General features: G+C 43.6%; 1 protein-coding gene across 2 annotated transcripts in view; it reads left to right on the forward strand.

The window, feature by feature from the left end:
* LOC119177919 (L-sorbose 1-dehydrogenase-like) overlaps nt 1-21,029 on the forward strand; it is a 124,281-nt gene that overhangs the window by 38,732 nt on the left and 64,520 nt on the right. For both annotated transcript variants that reach the window (XM_075886870.1, XM_075886876.1), the window contains exons 4-8: nt 6,930-7,061; nt 10,857-10,981; nt 11,332-11,499; nt 12,235-12,379; nt 17,186-17,340. In XM_075886870.1, the coding sequence (XP_075742985.1) occupies nt 6,930-7,061; nt 10,857-10,981; nt 11,332-11,499; nt 12,235-12,379; nt 17,186-17,340 (725 nt within the window). The remainder of the gene's footprint in view (nt 1-6,929; nt 7,062-10,856; nt 10,982-11,331; nt 11,500-12,234; nt 12,380-17,185; nt 17,341-21,029) is intronic.

Consider the following 21,029-nt stretch of genomic DNA (forward strand, 5'->3'; position numbering starts at 1 on the left):
GATAGATAGATAGATAGATATATAGATGGATAGATAGATAGATAGATAGATAGATAGATAGATACGCTCGAAGTCACCAAAGTTCGCTTAAAAATGCTTCGCATTTGTTAGCGTTAACACGCGTAATAAAGCGTTTTATCAAAGGAAAAGAACCAGCAGGCGTCACACAATGCATATTCGTGATGTTAATAGAGTTATGACAATGTTCACAGACTTCCGCACCACCTAGCGGAATCTAGAAGCGTCCTCCCAAGGAGGATCAGTAGGAAGACGCTCCCAACGCTTCCTTGTTCGGCGGCACTAGCATCAGTGTTAACTCGTTAGCAAAAAACAAACACAAACCACTTTGTCTGTGTCGTGCATCAGTGAGTACACCGGACCATTTTCAACACAATAAATTTGATTATTTCATGAGAAGCGACAACTTTCGTGAAAATGCATGGCAACTCACGCTTTCGATAATAGCCAGCAGAGTGAATATATCAGCTTCACGATATCTTATGCAGCCAAGTTGGATAGTTAATTGTTATTGTCTCACTTTTGTAGTAGAAGCTCTACTTGTTTCATGTGCCTAATGCATTCGTCAGTGCTTTTGTAGTGCATGAACCTCATAACGTTCATTGTATGCGGAAAGTAGCCTAGGCTCGCAGTTCGCGCTTCCAAACCTCTGCCTGCACTTCGTCGCTTGTTTTTTTTACGTTTGTTGATAGATGGCAGCCCACTGCAAGCGATTCTTTTTTGCTGGGTATTTCAGTGAAACGACCTCGAGCAATCAGTCGGCGTGCTGAATGAAGATAGCAACGCACGGAGGCAATGGAAGACTTACGAATCGCTCGACGTAAGCCTCCCAACGTAACTCCAAACTAAACTTTAAACGTATACAGAAGAAGATTCACCGCCAGATAGATAAACTCAAGTTACAACGACGGATTGCTTTTTGTGAGTCACTTGACCCACGCAAACCTTTATGACAATTGTAGAAGACGGTTCGAGGTCTCCGCACAAAACCCACTCAGTGAGCACCGTTCAGGGCTCTCACACTTTCTGAACACAGACACGGCATCGACGTGGCACAAGACTTGTGTACCAGATTATCTGGGCCACTCGCTGTGCCCAATAAGCCCATTGCCCTCGACCAACTATTCACAAACTCTGCATTCCCGCAATTATATGCCCTTTTTATCGTTGAACTCAGAGCCGCACTAGCTTTGGGAGGATGCACGTCGGCGCGAGGGCCTGATACGATTTCTTATGTCATGTGGATGAACGCGCGAGAATTCTGCTCCTGGAGTTGTACAACAAATCCTTACAAGATTGAACACTCCCGACAAGCTGGAGAACAAGTTGCCAAGTTCCACTTTTTCAAGTCACCGTTGGAGCTCTCATCTTAGCGTGCAATCACATTTGCCGGTTGTGTAGGCAAAGTTATTGAGAGGATGATCTTTGGATGCCTGGAAGGGTAGTTGGAGTGCAACAAAATCTACCCAGATGCCATGGCAGGTTTTCGGTGTGGTCGATCATCGATCGACAACGTAGTGGAACTGGTCACTTACGTCAAACCCGAGAAAGGCCATAAGCGTCGCTGCACATTTCTCTTGTTCCTAGACGTCAAAGGGGCGTATGACAACGTTACGCATTAAGCAGTCCTCACCGCTCTCGAAGATGTAGGAGGAGGTGGTCGGATTTATCGCTGGATACGTAACTATTTGTCGATCCGATCCTTCTCTGTGAGCAGTGAAGACAGTCAAACCTCTCCACATTACAGCCACCGTGGAGACCTCCAGGGTGGCTCACTCAGCCCTGTGCTGTTAAATTCTACGCTAATTGCTCCCATCGGCCAAGCATGGTCAGGCTATCAATGTACGCAGATGATATCTGCGTTTGGGCATCGGCTATAACGGGCCTGCAGTTGCGAGCGAGAATTCAAAAAGCTGCCACTACGTTACCTCCGAAATTGAGGCATGGAAATTTGTTCTGAGAAATGCGCCCTCGTAGCTTATAAACGCAAGCCTACTAATAAGTACGCCATAAGCATCAATGGTCAAACGGTGCCATGCGTTCAATCGCACAGGTTTTTGGGTGTCGTTATTGACAGGAATCTTTGATGGCGTGACCACGTGTTGTACATGAAAAAACGGGTAATAGACATCTGTAATATACTGAAGTTCTTTGCAGGGAAGACTTGGAGAATGTCACCCAGTGCAATGGCACAGCTGTACAGGGTAAGTTTTTCGGTTTCCCATGGTACAAGTTACCGGTATTGACCAATGCAAGCAAAACAAGCCTACGAATGTTACGAGTGTTCAGTCGCAAGCACTCCGGATTTGCCGCGGCTTGCCTCATAGTGCGTCGACAAAGGCAACTATAGCAATCGCCGTTGACAACCTCATCACGCCACATATTTACGTTAAGACACTCAGGACACATTTAAGGCATATTGCTCGGACACCCTGCCATCACCTTGCCTTTTACCAGCAGACATACCACGTTCGCCCTTTTGCCAAACGGTAACCACGTATCTAGACTCTTTGCCAACGTGCTTTACACCCGCCACCAGGCCTTCGACTCCTCCTTGGTGCCTGACTCAGGCTAATATCAAGGTAACTATACCTGGTATCCAGAAAAAATCACATATGTCGTCACCTGCTTTCAGGCAGCTTGTTTTGCTCTTGTTATACGAAACGTATCAAGGCTGCTTACAAGTACACATTGACGGCTCTGTTTCACAGAAGAGTTCAATGGAATCATTTATTATATCAATAAGAGACACAACAAGCGACTTCAAGACCTCCCACCTTACGACATCAACGGGAGCGGAGCTCACAGCTCTTGGTGCTACATTGCAATTCATAGGAGACCAACAGTCACAAAAAAGGACAATTTTCAGTGACTCAAAAGCGGATCTGCAATCCCTTCTATCACCTTTACGCCGTGACCCGTACGAACAACTGGTATTCGAGATTGCATAAAAGACTCACTATTTCATTGGGAAAGTACTTTTGTTAGCCTTTCAATGAATTGCAACTTATTGTGGAATTATTGGCAATGAACGGGCCGATCAAGCTACCCGTTATGTTCATACTGATAGTGACCAAATATCATTTCCACTCTTCAGAACTGACGCAGCACGGAAACTCTGTATGCTTGCTCACAAGCGCACTACGTCGCAATAGAACGAGTCACCATTCACCTACGCACGATTATGTACCTTAGACCCAACACTTACTCCCGTATGCACAAACGCTCCTCGACTCGACTTCCACCCTTCACTTCAGAGAGGTGAGCAATGCGCCACCACTCGGCTGAAAATGACGTTGCGCTACTCAAGAATCGCAGCAGATTATCGCTGATATGCAATGACTTGTCATGCCTAGAGAAGGCACTCCCATCGGCTTTCTCAAGTGAAGGAGAAGCGCTGAGTGAAGGGACGTTCTAAAATAGGGGTTCAGTCTTCGAATTCTTCCAGAACTTCGCTGACGAGATGCTACTATTCTGTGCAGGTTATAACTGGTTGTATCATTTACCAATACGTACGTGTTCCGCATAGGAATGGCTCAGACTGCTGCATGCGACCATTGCGGCAGTGACGAAACAACTTGGCACATCCTGAGTGAATTCCCACTGTACTGCTCGCAGAGACAGTCACTCTGCCATGCACTAGAATAACTGGACAACCAGTCTCTTTCAGAAGAAAAAATCCTACGCTAGCGACAGGACTTTATGTCGCATGAGAAGGCTCCTGCGCCTCTTGCGTTCAACTGGCCTCTCCAAACGATGTGTTCGGAATGCCCTGCATGTGTGTGCACGTGAATTGTTTTCCTAATTTCTTTTATTTCTTTATATCTATATCATTTTTTGACCCTTATTTCCCCACCCCTAACAAAGTAGCAAACCAGTTCTTCAAGGTAAACCTCTCTTTCTCTTTCTTTCATTTATTTCTCCCTCTATCTTTCCGCACACCCAGATAAATGTGTTGGGTGATGCCGTGCTGGTGTTGTGCGGGCTGAGTGATGTGTTGTTGGTGATATCGAAGTTGTTCAGCCTACAGAATTCTTCAGATTACTTTCAGCAGTTATGTTAAAAAACATCTTGATATCAAGAATTTTCAACTGGAGCTCGACCAGCGAAGCTAAATGTTTAGCCCAAATAAATATGCAGTAACGACTACATTCACACTAAACTTTCCTGCATTTCACCGGAGTGGTGCGAAAGACGTTGTTGTTTGTCATTTGTCAAATTTTCATGATTTTGACGTTGCGAAAAGCGTACGCGTGCATTCGTTTCAATATCCATGTTTCGATCGTCCTGTTGAAACCTGCAACATCCGAGTGCAGCAAATTGCGCAATGTCGGAGTCTGATCATGACTGTGACACAAGCGCTACTTATTTGGAAGTTCATTGCTTGTATTCCGTTGAAGAAGCAGCTGCACGATGGTTACAGCGCAAGTAATGACAACAGTGTATTATGTTGGCAAACTGTCCGTATACGTTAAACATTCGGTCCCGTACAGCCGCGACGGCACACTACTTGCTAATGGCCCACTACTGCGGAAAATCAGCCAGGCAGGCTCGGCACAAAATAGGGAGCATTAGAATAACTTTTGCAGAGGCTGTGGGTTAGGGCATAGGCGGTGCCATGTGAAAATAAAAATAGCGTTGACTCCCCCTACGGAAAAGTCAAGCGACTTTCGCCATGTGACCGCAAACCCAAATGTACATCACAGCACTTGACGGGCCTCGCGGTGCGCGATCGCAGCACGCTATTTTAAATTCTTTGAGTGCGGGCCTCGAACGCGGATGGTGACTCGCGTTACGACTCGTGCGCAGTGGCAGTGACCACACCGCAAGGGCTCATGGTGTGTTATTCTAAAACTCCCTATTATCTCGTGGTACCGTTCACTTCATACGCAAAATATAGCTCAAGCAATTTTCTGTGGCACACACAGGATTACGCAATGCATTGTTGATGCAGGGTCCGTCAGCTGACACCACCACCCTTCGTACAGCGGCAAGAAATGAGGTAGCGAACATTCAGCAGTTCTTATTGTTTGAGAAAGTACTTTGGTCCAATGTACGTTCATTTGGTGATCAAGAGTCCATCCGGTGAAAGCGGCACGGGGCGTACGTCCATGTGTCTTATCGATTCTTATGCTAGTTCACGGGTTGATCAGCCTCTCGCAGTCGTCTTGGATTGCACCGCGTGCCACCCTAAAGGACATTGGCGTTGCGAATTGCATAACGATCATGTCTTCAAATATTCCAATCGAGTAATTTAGCTTTCGGCATAATTCATCATCGTCGTCAGCCACAACATAAAAAAATGCACGAAATGTTTTACAATTGTGTAGCTGGTACGTACCACGCTTCTTTGAAGAGTGACAAAGGATGGCATAGTGAATGCCTATTTACTGCACAACAATCATGATGATTTTGACGTAGTGGGCACTCTGCAGGCCTTCTTGCAGCAGTTACTAAAAAGTATTTGAAAAGAACTATGAAAGGCCGCTCGCTGTTCCAGCTTTTGCTGTGACTGTGCTCCACCAAGACGCCTCCTTCGAGTGGTATAGGATGCCTCATTAAAACAAGCTTCGGATTTTTGACAATCCCGAGTGCACAGAAACACTTCATACGAGAACTTCATGGAGAGATCTACGTACACCTTTCTCTTTGTCAATTATTTTGCGTAGTCCTTTGCTTGATTCATTTTATTTGTATCAAAGATATCCAATAAGCAATGCGCTTGTTACTAATAACGTTCCAATTTTACCCCTAAACCATGGTGGTGTGGAGTTGTCCCGTTGAATATGTACCCTACTGTTACATCTTTAATGCATAATTTCCCGTGAGAGAATTCAGTAGTTACTGATCATCACTTCAAGAATGAACCGGCTTTAAAGTGCATAGTCATTTACGTGCTGCACTTTCCATCTTACCTCCATGCTGTTTCTGCGTCAGGTACGTGCTTCTTGGGCGTCGTCGGGAAAATTGGCGATTCCACGTAGGTTGCTGACCTAAGTCATTTTTGCAGGTTTCCCACAAATATCTTCTACAAATCAATGTCGATGCTTATGGCAACTACTCACTTTCATTGGCGCTGCGTACGTGTAAAATATATAACCTTACATCAGAAATAGCACATATGTTCCCAACTTACACTACGATGCCCTCGAGAATATGGAGTAGTAGCATGATCATAAATATACACGGAGTTTTTGAACAGTGCTCAAAAGATGGAAATTGAAAGTATTTTGGCAGTTTGGCACTTCTAAGATGCGGACGTGTAACTCGATAGATAAGAAGAAGGGTGCCTCTTGTCATGTGCATCATGTGCTATAAATCTTGTCTTATGCGTGACTCTGGTGTCTGTTATGTTTAACAGCATTTTCCCTGTTATGCTTAAAAACAGTTTATTGTGTTGTACTTGCAAGCGTAGCTGATTTATCAATTTATTATGTTATGTTTTCAGTTATAGTGTTTTGTTAACTGTCACCAGACTGTCCAATGGAGCGAAGGCATTTGTAATGCATCCTAGCCTTTAGCCTCCGCTTCCTTCTTTGTATGGAAGGAAATACAAGTTCACTTCACTTCATGTTCAAGACATTGTGTGCATGCTCATTTTCATGAAAAATATTTAATCCCTTTTTTCGGAAGGCTGCTGTAATCCATGGTGGTCGCCTGCTTTTTTCGTACCATCTGTTTAGACATCAATAAAATGTCAATGGTGGAGTCAACTCATTCGTGTTTGCACAGCCATTGTGACAGTTGACGTCGAGAAACAGGGGGGATTCACGTGCAGCACAGGCTTCACAAGTGCGTGGGAACAAACAGGGCAAGCGTCGTAACGGGCTACCAGTGGACGCTTTTTCCGGGAGACGAATGACAAGCGCTGGCTTAAGCGATTCGATTTGAGCGCGTCTCCCTATTTACAGGGTACCACGGCTACAAAGGAGAAGTACCGGTCAGCTTTCCAAGTTCACGCACGAAGGTTAGTGACCTGTTTTTATCAGCTGGCCGAGAACTAGGTTACAACAACGGCGACTACAATGGTCCAAACCAAACAAGTAAGATCATCATAAATGCATATATCTGTCCCACTGAGAAGACGTGTACACACGGCGTATGACAGAAGTATGCCATAAGTTACTTCAACGCAATATTTTATGATGGGTGACAACATTAGCGCTCGAGTACCTTCACGCTTACGCGCTAATGACTTATGTGCGAGGACGGAACATACTAGTATGTTTTCTCTCACCGCAAGTGAGAGAATTTCTCACTTTCAATTCTCAAGTTCGTAAATTTATAGTGGTCCACACGGCAGTCTGACGACAATGGAACTTTATTACGAGGATCTAATGCGCTAGGTTTCTCAACTTCAAAGTATCGCGTAATAAGAATAGTAATTAAGTAATTACAAGAATAATATTACTATTTCTTTGCGTTTTGCACGTAAAAGTCCCAGTAGGACGGTCGGGATGGAGGGCACAAAAATGTCTACCAATCGGGGTTCTGAAAGGCTCACTTCAGCCTAAGTGCATGGGGGCCAAACGTTTTTGACTTCATTGAAAAAACGGTCGCAGCAGCCGTAATTCGGCATCCTGCGGGTGAGCAGTCGAGCACATTAAGCACTATACTACCGCAGTGGGTATCAGTGGACCCAGTGACCAGAAGTTTATGGTAGAACACTGAGTGGACATATATGGTGATTATAACGCAAATATTTCAGAAGTAGTTTGCGAATTCGTTTGTCCTTCCCGTTGAGAATACAGCATGAAGAGCGTGATATATATATATATATATATATATATATATATATATAGATGTATATATATATATATATATATATATATATATATATATATATATAGATGTATATATATATATATATATATATATATATATATATATATATATATATATATATATATATATATATATATATATATATATATATATATATATATATATATATATATATATATATATATATATATATATATATATATATATATAGCTGTATAAATAGACATTGGTCTATAAAGAAATAAACTTATTGTGCACGGCAAAGTTGATGGCAAGTATAACTTACCTCACTAAACTTTGCTACTATACATGCCGTGGAAGAAGCATACAAAGCTACCTAATGCGTTGATGCCGATCACTTTGTTTAGCAAAAAGGAGGCTGTCTGTCATCAAAATTGTGGTTTGTGGGGGCGGTAGTGTATTGTTTGATGTTTCTGTTATGGTAATTATATGTGTACTCGCTATATGCCAGCATAGATACCTTGCTCGGTTAAGTAGAAATATCTTAGTACGCCGGTAATCTCGTCTGTCGCGTCCCGTATTTCAAGCAATGTGTTGACTTTTCTACTTGATGTCTCCGGTGTCTCCTTGAGCAAATTGTTTACTGTGCTTTTGACAAAGCTGCTTTGACATGTGTCAATTGTATCTGCGCTAATGCGCCATTTTAAAGCCAATAAAAGTTTAGGAAAAATGGATACACATGGTTCTCAGGAGTAAAAAAGTCCAACGAACCAAATGAAACAACAGAGATAAGGTACATATATATTTAGAAAAACGAAGTTGTGTACGGATGCACAATTATATATATTTTGAACTCACTCACTATGGCCATCTTGCATTGAGACTATAATGAGGCCAGCTGCCGTGGTAACCAAATATTTCATCATTTAATCACCGAAGGCCACATAAGTGGCAAGATTTGTTCTTAGACTGTCGCTGTAGAGCGTTGTTTGTAAACCTGCCGTTCATGACATTTCTTCATATCACATCGCTTTTTCATAATTTCGCTTCAGAATTGATTCGAGGCACTATACGAGGTAACTGGGGTTAGCATTGGCATGAATAACGGTGATTTTACTAGTATCATTAAAAAGTGTGCGGTGCAAGTTGGAGGTATTGTCACTAGACAGGACTATGGCAAACTATTTCAGGTGATGAAAAATCGCACTAAGAGACGACAAAACATAAAGTCCTCAAACGAAACCGACAAAATAGAGCTAGTAGAGCTTTTGAAGGTAATCAATTGACGTAACTTAGCCGCCATCAGAAGGTATAACATGAAGGAAGTTCAGCAGGCTGTAAAAAGTGGCAGTAGCCTAAAAGCTGGAAAGACGCATTTCTGCACAGGAAAGAGTCGGATGTATGCATTAAGGATGGCAATGTCAATAACGCATATCGTTAAAAATTTCATTACGCTAACATGGCTAAAATGGTTATGGCTATCGTCGTCGGCGGCCGTGAACAGCATTTGCGCAGCTGCATAAAAGAGTTATGGTTTCTTCGTCGCAAACTAAACTTGGTACACCAACCGTTAGGCAGCTTGCATATTTGACCTACGTAAGGCCAACGTTAGAATATGTCAAAGCAGTGTGGGGTCCGTTCCATTCGGTGTTAATAGATCGAATAGAAAAAAATGCAGAGAGAAGCCGCAAGGCTAATTTCATTGCGTTATTATCAAAATGTCTCATTGTCTGCAAAGCTTTAGTTGCTTGAATTGCAAACGATGGCTACACGCCGGAACGTTGATCAACTTAAATTTATTTTTTTGTTATCAAAGGACATCTCAATATTGAAACTAAATCTTTTCTTGTTTCCAGACACTCCAGCAATGTCAGATCATGCAATCGGTTTGTGCTCCTGGTTTCAAAATGCAATTTTAATGTGTACGCGTATTCTTTTTTTCCACGTAAAATGAAAGAGTGGAATCAGTTTCCAGTACGGTACTGAACTCGAAGAGCACAGAAAGCTTTTAAAAGTGCGACAAAAGATGTCATTAACACTTAGTATTGCTGTAGCATTGTACGCACATTGTCATGTTCGAAAATACATCGTTTAGTTACTTTATATGGCATAGTCTACCACCATCGCAATATATATGTGTACGTTTTTGAAAACAGCGTTTTTAAATTATCTTTGTTTTGTTCTAAATAAATACGTATTTTGTAGTTCTGTCTTCATTATAAAACGTTTTACTTGCTTTTGGTTTGTGTTAACATTTACTGTACCCAGCCTGTTATGGCTATGACAGCCTACAGTACTTGAAAATAAATTATAAAACAAATATATTGTTTGAAAAGGCGTTACTTAGCAGTATATCTTTCACACAAAAGCAAAGACGTGGTCCAAAAATTTTTCAACGTGTATTTATTAGCAATTCATTTTAGGATTTCTTCAGACTACCCCTCTAGAAGTATTGCCTTGTATGCTAAATCATTTATCCCTCAAAAGGGCAAAGTTCTGTTCAACTGCTCTTTTGAGCGCAACCTCTAAGCCTGTTGTCTTTTGATTACCAGCTCTTTTCGAGTGAATGGCGTGCAGCCGGAAGCGGTGGTTCATAGTGCGTGTTGCCGCATTCATCTGGGAATAAATCCAGGTGGCGTGGACTGCACCAGCTTTCTGTCTCGTTGTGGCCGCATCGCATGAATACGCTAGGCAGTGTCGAAGATACATCTGGCACCGTGAAAGCAAACGGCGGTCCGCGCGGACGCGTGCATAACATGCCCTTCACTACATGTGCAAAGATGTGAAAAGAATAATCTCAAACCAGACTGATTGGTCGGCAAACCATTCATGCTTACTTTTACTAGCGATAGGTGGAGAGCCACTGTTTTTTCGGTTAGTTCATACTCAAGCTTGTTCTATTCAAGTTCAAGCTTGTTCATATTTCACTGTGGTCTACAATTTGGCCTAAATATTTGCCATTCGAAAAATACACTTTAGGCATAGTGTACTTTTTTCACCTCCTTCATCTAACTGTGTGTAGTTTCTTCCGCAAAATCAATACCATAATAACGCTGATTGATTCCGTCACTGCATATTTGGGCTCATTCTAGGCTTTTCACGCGTGCAAAACAACGTGAAGAATGGAGAACGCTGGAGCTCAAGTAAGGCATTTATCTCCGCTGTGGTTCTCAGAAGGAAGAACTTCGATGTCGCACTTCATGCACACGTGACAAAGGTAGGTAACTACGTAATATATGTACCAGCAAATTCAACATATGTTGAAGATCTACCTAGAACATCACATCAAGCCCAGAACCTTTCAGAATATTTGAAGTAAATGCATTGAAAAACGCAGAGTTATTTATTCATTTATTTGTTCACAATGACCTAATTGGTACTTGTTCATTCTAAAAACAACGGGGCATGCAAACACAGACACAAGAAGAAAGTCAGGACATCGCGAAAGGCGTTTGTGGTGCCTTGGCTTCCGTCTTGTATCCTAGTCTACAAGCCCTGGCTTTTAAAATAGGTTGTTTTCCCGTTGCCCTGAAAGTCCAAAGCATTCTAAGAGAGCAGTTCTTGCAGGTTGTTTTTCAAGGCACAACTGCTGTGGGCGTTGAGTACAAACGGCACCACAGAAGGTTCATGGTTCGAGCCAGGAGGGAAGTTATTCTTTGCGCTGGAGCCATTGGTTCTGCGCAGCTGCTCATGCTGTCTGGCGTAGGACCGCGGGAACACCTCGAATCATTGGGGGTATGTGGATCGTTCGAATACGTCCTCTTATACGCCTATACTGCTGCCCTGTGTGCATTGCTCCGAGAGCAAGGTCCAAGCCGTACAAAAAACTCCTCAAGGTATATCTAGGCTGTTCAAATTTTAAATGGACATCCTAAAAAAATCAAGCATTATTTCACCTTAATGTGTTAGCTAAAATGTCTGGTGACAAGCACAGTTTCAGTTCACGTAACAATGTCTGACGAACTGGTCTTTCAACATTCGCTCCTGGAGTTTGCCGCTTTAAAAAATGTGAAGCATTGTTCTGCAGTTCATAAAGAATTAGCGTTGAATGCAGCAGAATAATTTGTCTTTTCTTGTTGCTTGTTTATGTGTACATTTTTACGTTACAAATGCTCTCTATAAACAGTAGATATTATGCGCTCGTCGCGTCTTATGTGTTCTAGCTTCATATTGTTTTTTACGGTTTTGCTTCTTTCATCATATGAAAAGTAGTAAACGGCCATTTGCTGTTTGATGTGACGACTACGTCTCTTATGTGAATTAGAAATGTAAAGGAACTTTCTTTCAAAGTCGAAGTTAGAAAATTCATACCCTCTCTTTAAAAACACGTCGTGATTACAATACTCAGAAATTTTCTGATTCCCCTTTGAATTTAACCTCTGCCACTTTACTAAAAGGGGTTCTTTGGCCCATTTTAAGTCTGGCAAACTGTTAAATCATACACACGAGAAATCGTTATATATATTGCAGATAAACGTCATTGCCGATCTCCCGGTCGGTGAAAATCTCTATGATCACGTGACCGTGAATGGAATCGCCGCAACATCAGCAGAGAACATCCAAATAAACTACTATTCGCCGTCTGCTCCTTTTGAGTATGCTCTGTTTGGATCAGGTAAGTACAAATCAACAGGAGCATTCGACATCACATTTGTTTGAGCAATTTTAAGAGCGAACTGTTATCGCTCGGCACACAGTGTGTGGCCGTGCCTGGGTCTGTGTCACAAGGTTTGGACAAATTCCACCACTCACACCTACAACATCGTCTGTAAAGACCCTCACAATGAGAGAATGACTAAAAAGCGAAAGAGGGAACGAAAAAAAGTAGAGATAGAGAGATTTGAAGAAACTTACAAAGCAATACAAAAAAACTGTTGCCGGAAAGATTTTTCTAAATACCGATTCCGACCCTCATAACATCGATCCGAAGGCAAGCGTCTTATCAACTTGGCTATCCGGCACACTAGGAGCACATCGCATGAACTTGTTGATAACAGTTAGGGGAGGCAATTGGAAGGATGGTTAGTGTGAGGAGGAGAGATGTGATGTGTAGGGAAAGAAAGAGGGGAGAAAGTAAAGCGTAGCACAAAAAATTGAGAAGTAGAACAATGAAGAAAAGTGATGCCAGAAAGAAAAAACATACAAAATATCAACAAAAAAGTAGACAGAGCGTCACTTTAGGCCCGTGTACATGGACGCGACGGGGGCGGGCTGAGTTGAGTGGCGGGTTCAGCTTACCTCGACGCGCCCGAGTTTATATGAACTCGCACGGGCGAGTTGAGGTGAGTGGTGATCGCAGCGACGCTTTGCATCGAGGCGAGCCGAAAGCCCGTCTTCCGGTACCGGTTTCCGCTCCTCCAAGCCTGCGCTCTCGCCTCTCGCCGCTGTGGGCTGTGGTTGTTTACGCAGTTGTCGCTCCGCCACCGCGATGGCTGTCTTGGTATTTTTTCTCAGTTTGCACCAGCTGTACTTTATGGTTGTGTTCGTGTCTTGGCTAACACTGCACAACGCGATGGCAGCAGTGGTTCTGTTGCGGCACAGCGCTCGCCGCAGGCGTATCCGCAGCCTGACGCACCATCCCCTCTTCACCCCTGGCTGGTCTCTCCAGGAATTCGCCGTGATTCATGGCTTGTAACGCCTTTCATTTGTGTACCTGATACTGTTGAAAATCCTTTGAAGCCCTACACGCGAGTCATTTTTTGCAATAGTTGTTGCTTGTCGGTAATACGAATTAAGCGGCGCCCTGAACCTCGTTGAAATTTTTAAATTGAAAACAATAAGCAGTTTTTAAATGAAAATGACTAAAGACCCTCATCAATTGTTGTAACAAAGTGTACAGTTCCACCACAATTAAGTGCACCGTGTTCCTCTTGCCTCATACGCTCACCCTGTTTGGCTAATCTGATTTCTGTGGCTTTTGGACTGAACAGTAAGATCCTTACACGATGAATTTTTTAATCTGAGGGCTTGTAATTTCAGTTGGAATGCAATATACATTTTTGAGTAAAATTTCTATCGGCTTACGTAAGTGTTTCTTCAAATTCCTCCAACAGGTCCTTATTTGCTCCCACGTCCACGTCAGGCCCTGTTCCTTCAAACATCTTTCCAGGTCCATGACTATGTCCTTATTTTTTGCCTCTTGCTATCGAGCAAATCACTTAGTTTTTTCTCGTTGACTAAAGCTAGCAACGTCGTTATTTCATCATCTGTCTACATGGTGCGTGGAGCCCGCGAGGATGTCATCGTGCCTAGCGCGCGCGTACCGGCGGACAGAGAAAGAGCAACGTCGGAGTGATGGGGACAGGGGAAGCGGAGACCGCGACGGGCGGGAGAGGTCACGAGCCGTCAACTCAGCGCGACAGGTTATACATGCCCTTTCTGAGCGCGGCGAGTTCGGTGAACCTACCCCCTGTCTCCGGGTCGACGGGACTCGCCGCGACGACTCTCCGCCCCGACGCGTCCGCTTATACATGGGGAGGGCGAGTCCAGAAAACCTGCTTATTTCGACTCAACGCGCCCTCGTCGGGTCAATGTAAACGGGCCTTTTAGGGATCAACCGGCTTATGCGCTGCGCTGTCTATTATACCTCTACGCTGTTTCTGCGTGAGGTATGGGCTTCTTGGAAGTCGTCGGGAAAATTGTCGATACTACGAAGGGTGATGACATAAGTCGTTTTAAGTAAGCTGTGACCTGCTGCAAAATGTAAACTTAGTAGCATACCACTCTAGAGAAGATAACTGTTACAGCATATTGAATGGCATGGTTCACACAGCCAAAAAAACTCGTGAGATCACTCCAACGAGCTAATCACCACATACATTTATTAATACAAAACTCACAGTGATTTCAATGAAAGTATAGTGACGGTACTAGTAGTAAATGCAATGTGAACGGGAAGAAAGAAAAGTTGACAAAAAGATAATTTGCTACCAACTAGCACTAAAACCACGTCCTTCAAAAGACGTGTCTGATGCTTTACCACTCAGCTACTACCATGGCGCTCATCCCTCCGCCACACTACAGGTTGCATATGTGAATTTTACCATGGCAGAGTTTTCCCGCGCGTCTGCTGCTGTTACGGCGAATGTGCAACACTGTTTTGAATGTGGATGCATTTCTTAGCTGGGCTATGTCAGGCATCCGGCATTGTCCGTGGCACCCATTTCGCCCCTCTCACTCTCTGCTCTCCCTTCATCTTCGATAATAGCAACAGTCGGGCACGCGTGCTTATCCTCGCCCCTAGCGACTGGATAATGTGTTGCGAGAGAGTGTAGTCACTCTCTCTCCTCCCTGCACCCCACTTTCTCGTCCGCTCTTGCCTTATCCTCAACCGTTCACTAGCTGGACGCCTCTAAAAAACAAACGAAAATGTGGACTCGAGACGCCGCTGTGAAACGTGAACGCCGATCCGAGGACGCTGTTTGTTTTGTTCACTTCATAGTATTTTTTGACTGTGCGTAATAGCAATTAAGGCTGGAAAGGCATACCACGTTTCTCACGACAGAAAAACGCTACGTGCACTGAACGGCACTATTGGCTGCATGGGGTGAGCAAAAAAAAATATTACGCGCCTGAAATAAGCTATGGAATGCTTTACCATCTTCTTACTTAATATATAAAGAAAGTTAGTGTGAACTTAACGGCTCGTTTTTTTTTTGGACACTACAAGATAAAAAATAACAGATGATGAAGCCAAGATAAGCTTAGAAAATGTTATTTAAAGTTTTTGTAATGCAAATCTGAGCATCGCAAAGTGTACAAAACGATAACATGCCACAGGCGAGATGCCAACCGGTGACTTACGAATATCGCGTCTGAGCTGCGGGGGCTGTCATTCCTTCGTCCACTTTATAGGATGTATATCTTAATTGAAACGAGGCACTACCTGCTCTATTGGTGTGAAGATGATGTGAGCGCCGCCTCTTGCCGTTGCTGCGAGGGTGCGTATAGCTGTTGGCATTGCGTAGCAGGCGATCTTATTACAAGCTAGCAGCTGATCAATATTCCCTTACATACTATCTGAAGGCAACACGTCGGCCAGAATGAAACCATCGCTATGAAAGAAGGAACAAAGTATGAATAAAACGACTAGTTTTGTTGGTATACTTTCCTTGTCATTGTTGTCTGTTAGATCCCTTACATTGAGTCCAACAAAGACAGCCATCTCTAAATTATTATTCTTTTCTTCACATACATTGTAGCGTAGTATATGCATAACAGCAAGCTATTGTACTTGAATCTCTCGAAAACAATTCGCAAGAATTCATATTTTTGTGCATTCCCATTGATGTGAGGAGCACATTATTTTATCACAATTTCATAATTTAACCTGTAAGCCTACTCACACGTAATAACTATTTTTATACTCCAACATTCTCACTGCTCGTACATCGGACTGATTCCTCAACTTTGGATAGTCGCTTCAGAGCAGAACGCATAGAATAACATTGGGAATCCATGTGGTGCATTCGTAATGTCCACTATTTTCAGACTCTGTGCGAAGACTCGTCCCTCTGTGGAAGCGTTTCTTTTCTTTTGTGCACTTAGGAAACTAGGCTAAATTCTTCGAGACGTTTCGCGTTCTACGCTTTCCTGCCATAGATTGATAAGAAAAATGTGAAAAAGGTGACAGCAGGTTGGATTCTCTTAAACACATGAATATGAAGTAAAACGTCGCAATCTCAGTTATGCATCATATATACAATCAGTGGCGAGACTTCTCAATTGATATAGGGGAACTAAACTTGCTGTTGAGTTTGCACTTATTTAAAAATATTTCCACCGTTCAGCAATGCAAGCAAAGATCGGATAACTTATGAGTCACTTCACTTGAGCTAAGATTCTGATTGAGCTTTGAGACCGGGTGAATAATGATTTGATGAATTTGAGTGAGTAATTTTCTAAAAAATTTAGCAGATCTTGAGTCCCAGTGAGTCCGCCTCCGAAAACTTTGACTAATCAAAATCCGAGTGAAATCTAAGCGGGAAATATATTTCATGACGGTGTCTAAGTGAGGTACATACTTTTTTACCGACCTATGCCCAAAAGCAAAAAAAAAATCTTACATGAGCTACTAGCTCTCGGCTGACGACACCTGACGCATTGTACTTGACACTTTAGCATCTTTCCGTCGTTCTTTAGAGATCAATTGGCGCAAGTACTGCAAGTACCCCCACTTTACGTAAGCTTGCCCCTTACGACAATTATGTTCTTTTTCTGCAGTTTTATAAGTCATTTATATTTAGCCATTACGTCAATATAACAGTGTTTTTACAAATTCTTATTTACGTGGTTTAACAAACGGAGTTTACGAATCGATGAAGAAGCTTCATTTAGATAGTGTATCTGAGCCTAAATTAAGGAAAAGTAGCTGTATTGGTCACATGTGCAAAAACACCTAATCATTGAACTTTTTTTTCAGGCCCACTAAGCCATGCTTATGGCGTCGAATGTGTCGCTTTCTTAAGTACGCCGGGCACTGATGCCACGATTCCAAATATCCAGTTTCTGCTTGTCAGTCTCAATCCTACGACTATTGAAGCGGGGTATCTGGCCAGCCAAATAGGAGTTTTACAGGTAAGCTTTTTTGTTTCCATGATATACTTTTAAGCAATTCTTTTCTCAAAACAGCTCCAATATGTGTGTAAAAAACGAAGGGCTTATCAGAATTTGCAAGTGTTGAGTATCAGGGTTGTCAAACAACAACAACCAATAATACTTAGTACAAAAGTGGTCGAACACTACGCTTGCACCAATGTGTAAAAACGCCACAAAGATTTGTGCTCAGTGCGCCCTGCTTAGTGCGCCCTACGAGATAATCGCAAGTTCTTATTTGTCTTCACGGAGCCTTCTAGTACGGCGTGCCTCAAAATCATATCGCGGTTTTGGTTAACAAAGCGTTGCATAGTACATTGCAGCATATGTAGACCAAATGATAGGTATTGTCACGTGCTACAAAATATCTTCAACTCGGAAGAACTGAGCCGGTGGGGAGACGCACCGAAAACTGGCAAGATGGCTGCTTTATTAATAAACAACTAACTAGATCATGAGCTGCCCTAGAACATCGTCATCTGTTCTATCGGGTATCCATGGCTTGCGCTCGCCGTACCTAGCGGCCAAGTGGCATTAATCTTTCTCTGAAAAAATGGACATCACTGTAATGCTCTAAAAGTACAAAGGCAAAGTCGGGGCGAACCTACAGAAAATACACGCATACAATTTTGTAACGAACAAATACAGCGCTGGAAGCTAAAAAAGCTATATAATAATGGCGAACTTCTGCCAGTAAACTAAATACACAAAGGTTGTCAGCTCGCTAGTAAAAACCTCGTCAAATTTTTCTCTTGCGTCTCGCCTCTAGCTGCTCCTCGAAAAACTACCAGCGTTTTTTTTCCAGCACGTGGTGTGGTGACACGTGCAGCCAGCGTTGCATGGCACGTTTGGCTTGTCAGTTGGTGTGGCAGAATTCATAAGAGCAGAAAGCGGCGCAAGACTTCGGTAGGTGCCTAACAACATGCGGCATGAATCCCCATCTCGAAACGCATCTTCGCGATGCGTACGCTGACGTCGAACAGTTTTGTAAAGGAGTATTTATCTGATGTTTGAGCACATTTATCAGTTGTCTCGTTCAGTGCCTTTAGTAGTACGGTTTCATTCGTACTACATGTACGACTTCTGGACGATTCCTGCGTTGGGTTGAGCAGATTTGCCCTTCAGGAATTACTTCGTAATTTGCCTGCTTAACCGGCGAAGTTCTCTGTAAGCGCCGAAATAGCGCCGCATTAGTTTTTCCGATAGGCCAGGTGCGCGTATAGGCGTCCACACCCACACTTTGTCTCCGGGGTTGTAGTGTACGTCTCTCCGCTTCAGATTATAGCGACTTGCGTCGGAGCCTTGTTGCAAAATGATACGATGTCTTGCCAATTGCCGTGCCTCTTCTGCCCTTTCTATGTAGTCGCTGATGTGTGGGTCACTTTCATTGGAATCGTTGACAGGTAACATCGCGTCTAAGGTCATTGTGACAGCCAACCATAAACAAGTTGAAATGGCGTGAAGTTTGTCGTTTCTTGTACTGCGGTATTTTACGCAATTGTAGCATAAGGCAAAATACTGTCCCATGTCTGGTGCTCAACGTCCACATACATCGAGATCATGTCGGCGAGAGTTCTATTGAGCCTTTCGGTTAATCCATTTGTTTGCGGATGGTATGCTGTAGTCCTTTTATGGTCGGTGTGGGTTAGCTTCATAACAGACTGCGTCAAACGGGCAATAAATGCTGTTCCTTTGTCTGTAATGACAACCTGCGGTGCGCCATGTCGTAGTACAATCTGAATGACCAAAAACTGGGCTACTTCGTTCGCCGTTCCTTTCGCGAGAGGTAATGTCTCAGCATATCGAGTCATGTAGTCTGTTGCTACAACAATCCAGCGCTTTTCCGATGAAGAGAGAGGAAATAGACCAAGCAAATCCATTCTCACTTGCTGAAATGGCCCTTTTGGTGGCTCTATTGGTTGCAACAGACCCGCTGGTTTCGAGGAGGTATTTTGCGTCTCTGGCAATCCTAGCATGACTTAACATAATGCTGCACCGAATCCCTCAATTTCAGCCAATAATACTTCCGGCGAATTCTGGCCAAAGTGCGAGTACTACCCATATGGCCAGCCGATGGGTCATGACACGCTTCTAAGATAAGATTTCTGCTCGCAATGATGATGGTGCAAGAAGCAGAAACTTCTCACCACTGTTTACGAAGTTGCACTTGTATAGTTAACGTTGCGGAGGGCATAGGGTGTCAAACCACGGACGAAAACTCGTGGTACCTTAATTTGGTGACCATCCAAGTATTGGATAAGCGGGCGTAGTTCCGGGTCCATTCGCTGAAGACGAGCCATCTCCGACACATTCAGAACTCCAAGAAATGGAATGTCTTGTTCTTGGTCAGATGATGGAGACTCAACAGGTGCGCGAGACAAGCAATCCGCGTCATTGTGCTTGAGACCGGACTTGTGCACCACAGTGATGTCATGTTCCTGCAGACGCAGGCTCCATCTAGCAAGTCTTCCTGAAGGGTCCTTGAAGTTTGCCAGCCAACGCAATGAATGATGATCACTGATTGCTCGAAACGGTCTGCCGTAGAGGTATAGGCGAAACTTGCTGATGCCCATATAACTGCGAGACACTCTTTCTCTGTCGCTGAGTAATTGGACTCAGCATTCGATAGAGTACGGCTCGCGTAAGCAATGACCTTTTCTTCTCCATTCTGCCACTGAACAAGGATGGCACCAAGACCAACGTTACTCGCGTCGGTATGTCTGTCTGTATCAGCCTTTTCGTCAAAATGGACAAGTATTGGAGGAGACTGCAAACGGCGTCGCAACTCTGAGAAAGCCGCTTCTTGTTCTTCCCGCCAATAGAATGGTACACTTTCTTTCGTTAGCCGTGTCAGAGGCTCAGCGACCTTAGCAAAGTTTTCAACAAAGCGTCTGTAGTAGGCATATCGTCCCAGGAATCGTCTGACGGCCTTTTTGTCTTGCGGTTTCAAAAATTTTTCAACTGCTCCAATCTTTTCCGGGTCTGAGCGGACGCCTTTCGCACTATGTACCCAAGGAACCGAAGCTGACGAAATCCAAAGTGACACTTTTCTGGTTGGATAGTCAGTGCTGCCACGCGAATTGCATCTAGTACCATTCTCAGTCGGTGGATGTGCTGCTCTAAGGTAGAAGAAAAAACCACTACATCGTCGAGGTACACGAGACACGATTGCCACTTGAGTCCGGAGAACACAGTGTCCATCTTCTCCTGGAATCTAGTGGGAGCAGAGCACAAACCGAAAGGGAGCACTTTGAAATCGTATAGTCCCTCTGGGGTCACAAACGCCGTCTTCTCGCGATCTCGTTCGTCCACCTCGATCTACCAATATCCACTTTTTAAGTCCAATGATGAAAAGAAGTTAGCATTGCGTAACTTATCCAAGGCATCATCGATTCGTGCAAGTGGGTAAACATCACGCTTTGTGACTTGGTTCAGCTTTCTGTAGTCAACGCGAAACCGCAAAGTTTTGTCCTTCTTTTTGACTAGCACTACCGGTGATGCGCACGGACTGTTGGATGGCTGGATTACATCATCGTTGAGCATTTCCTGCACTTGGTTCTTGATGGCTTCCCTTTCTTTTGGCGCTACTTGGTATGGGCGCTGATGCACAGGTCTCACGTGTTCTTCGACCATGATACGGTGCTTTGTGGCGGGAGTACATCCGACTTTCG

Source organism: Rhipicephalus microplus, chromosome 1, assembly GCF_043290135.1.
Source record: "Rhipicephalus microplus isolate Deutch F79 chromosome 1, USDA_Rmic, whole genome shotgun sequence".
Classification (NCBI taxonomy): domain Eukaryota; kingdom Metazoa; phylum Arthropoda; class Arachnida; order Ixodida; family Ixodidae; genus Rhipicephalus; species Rhipicephalus microplus.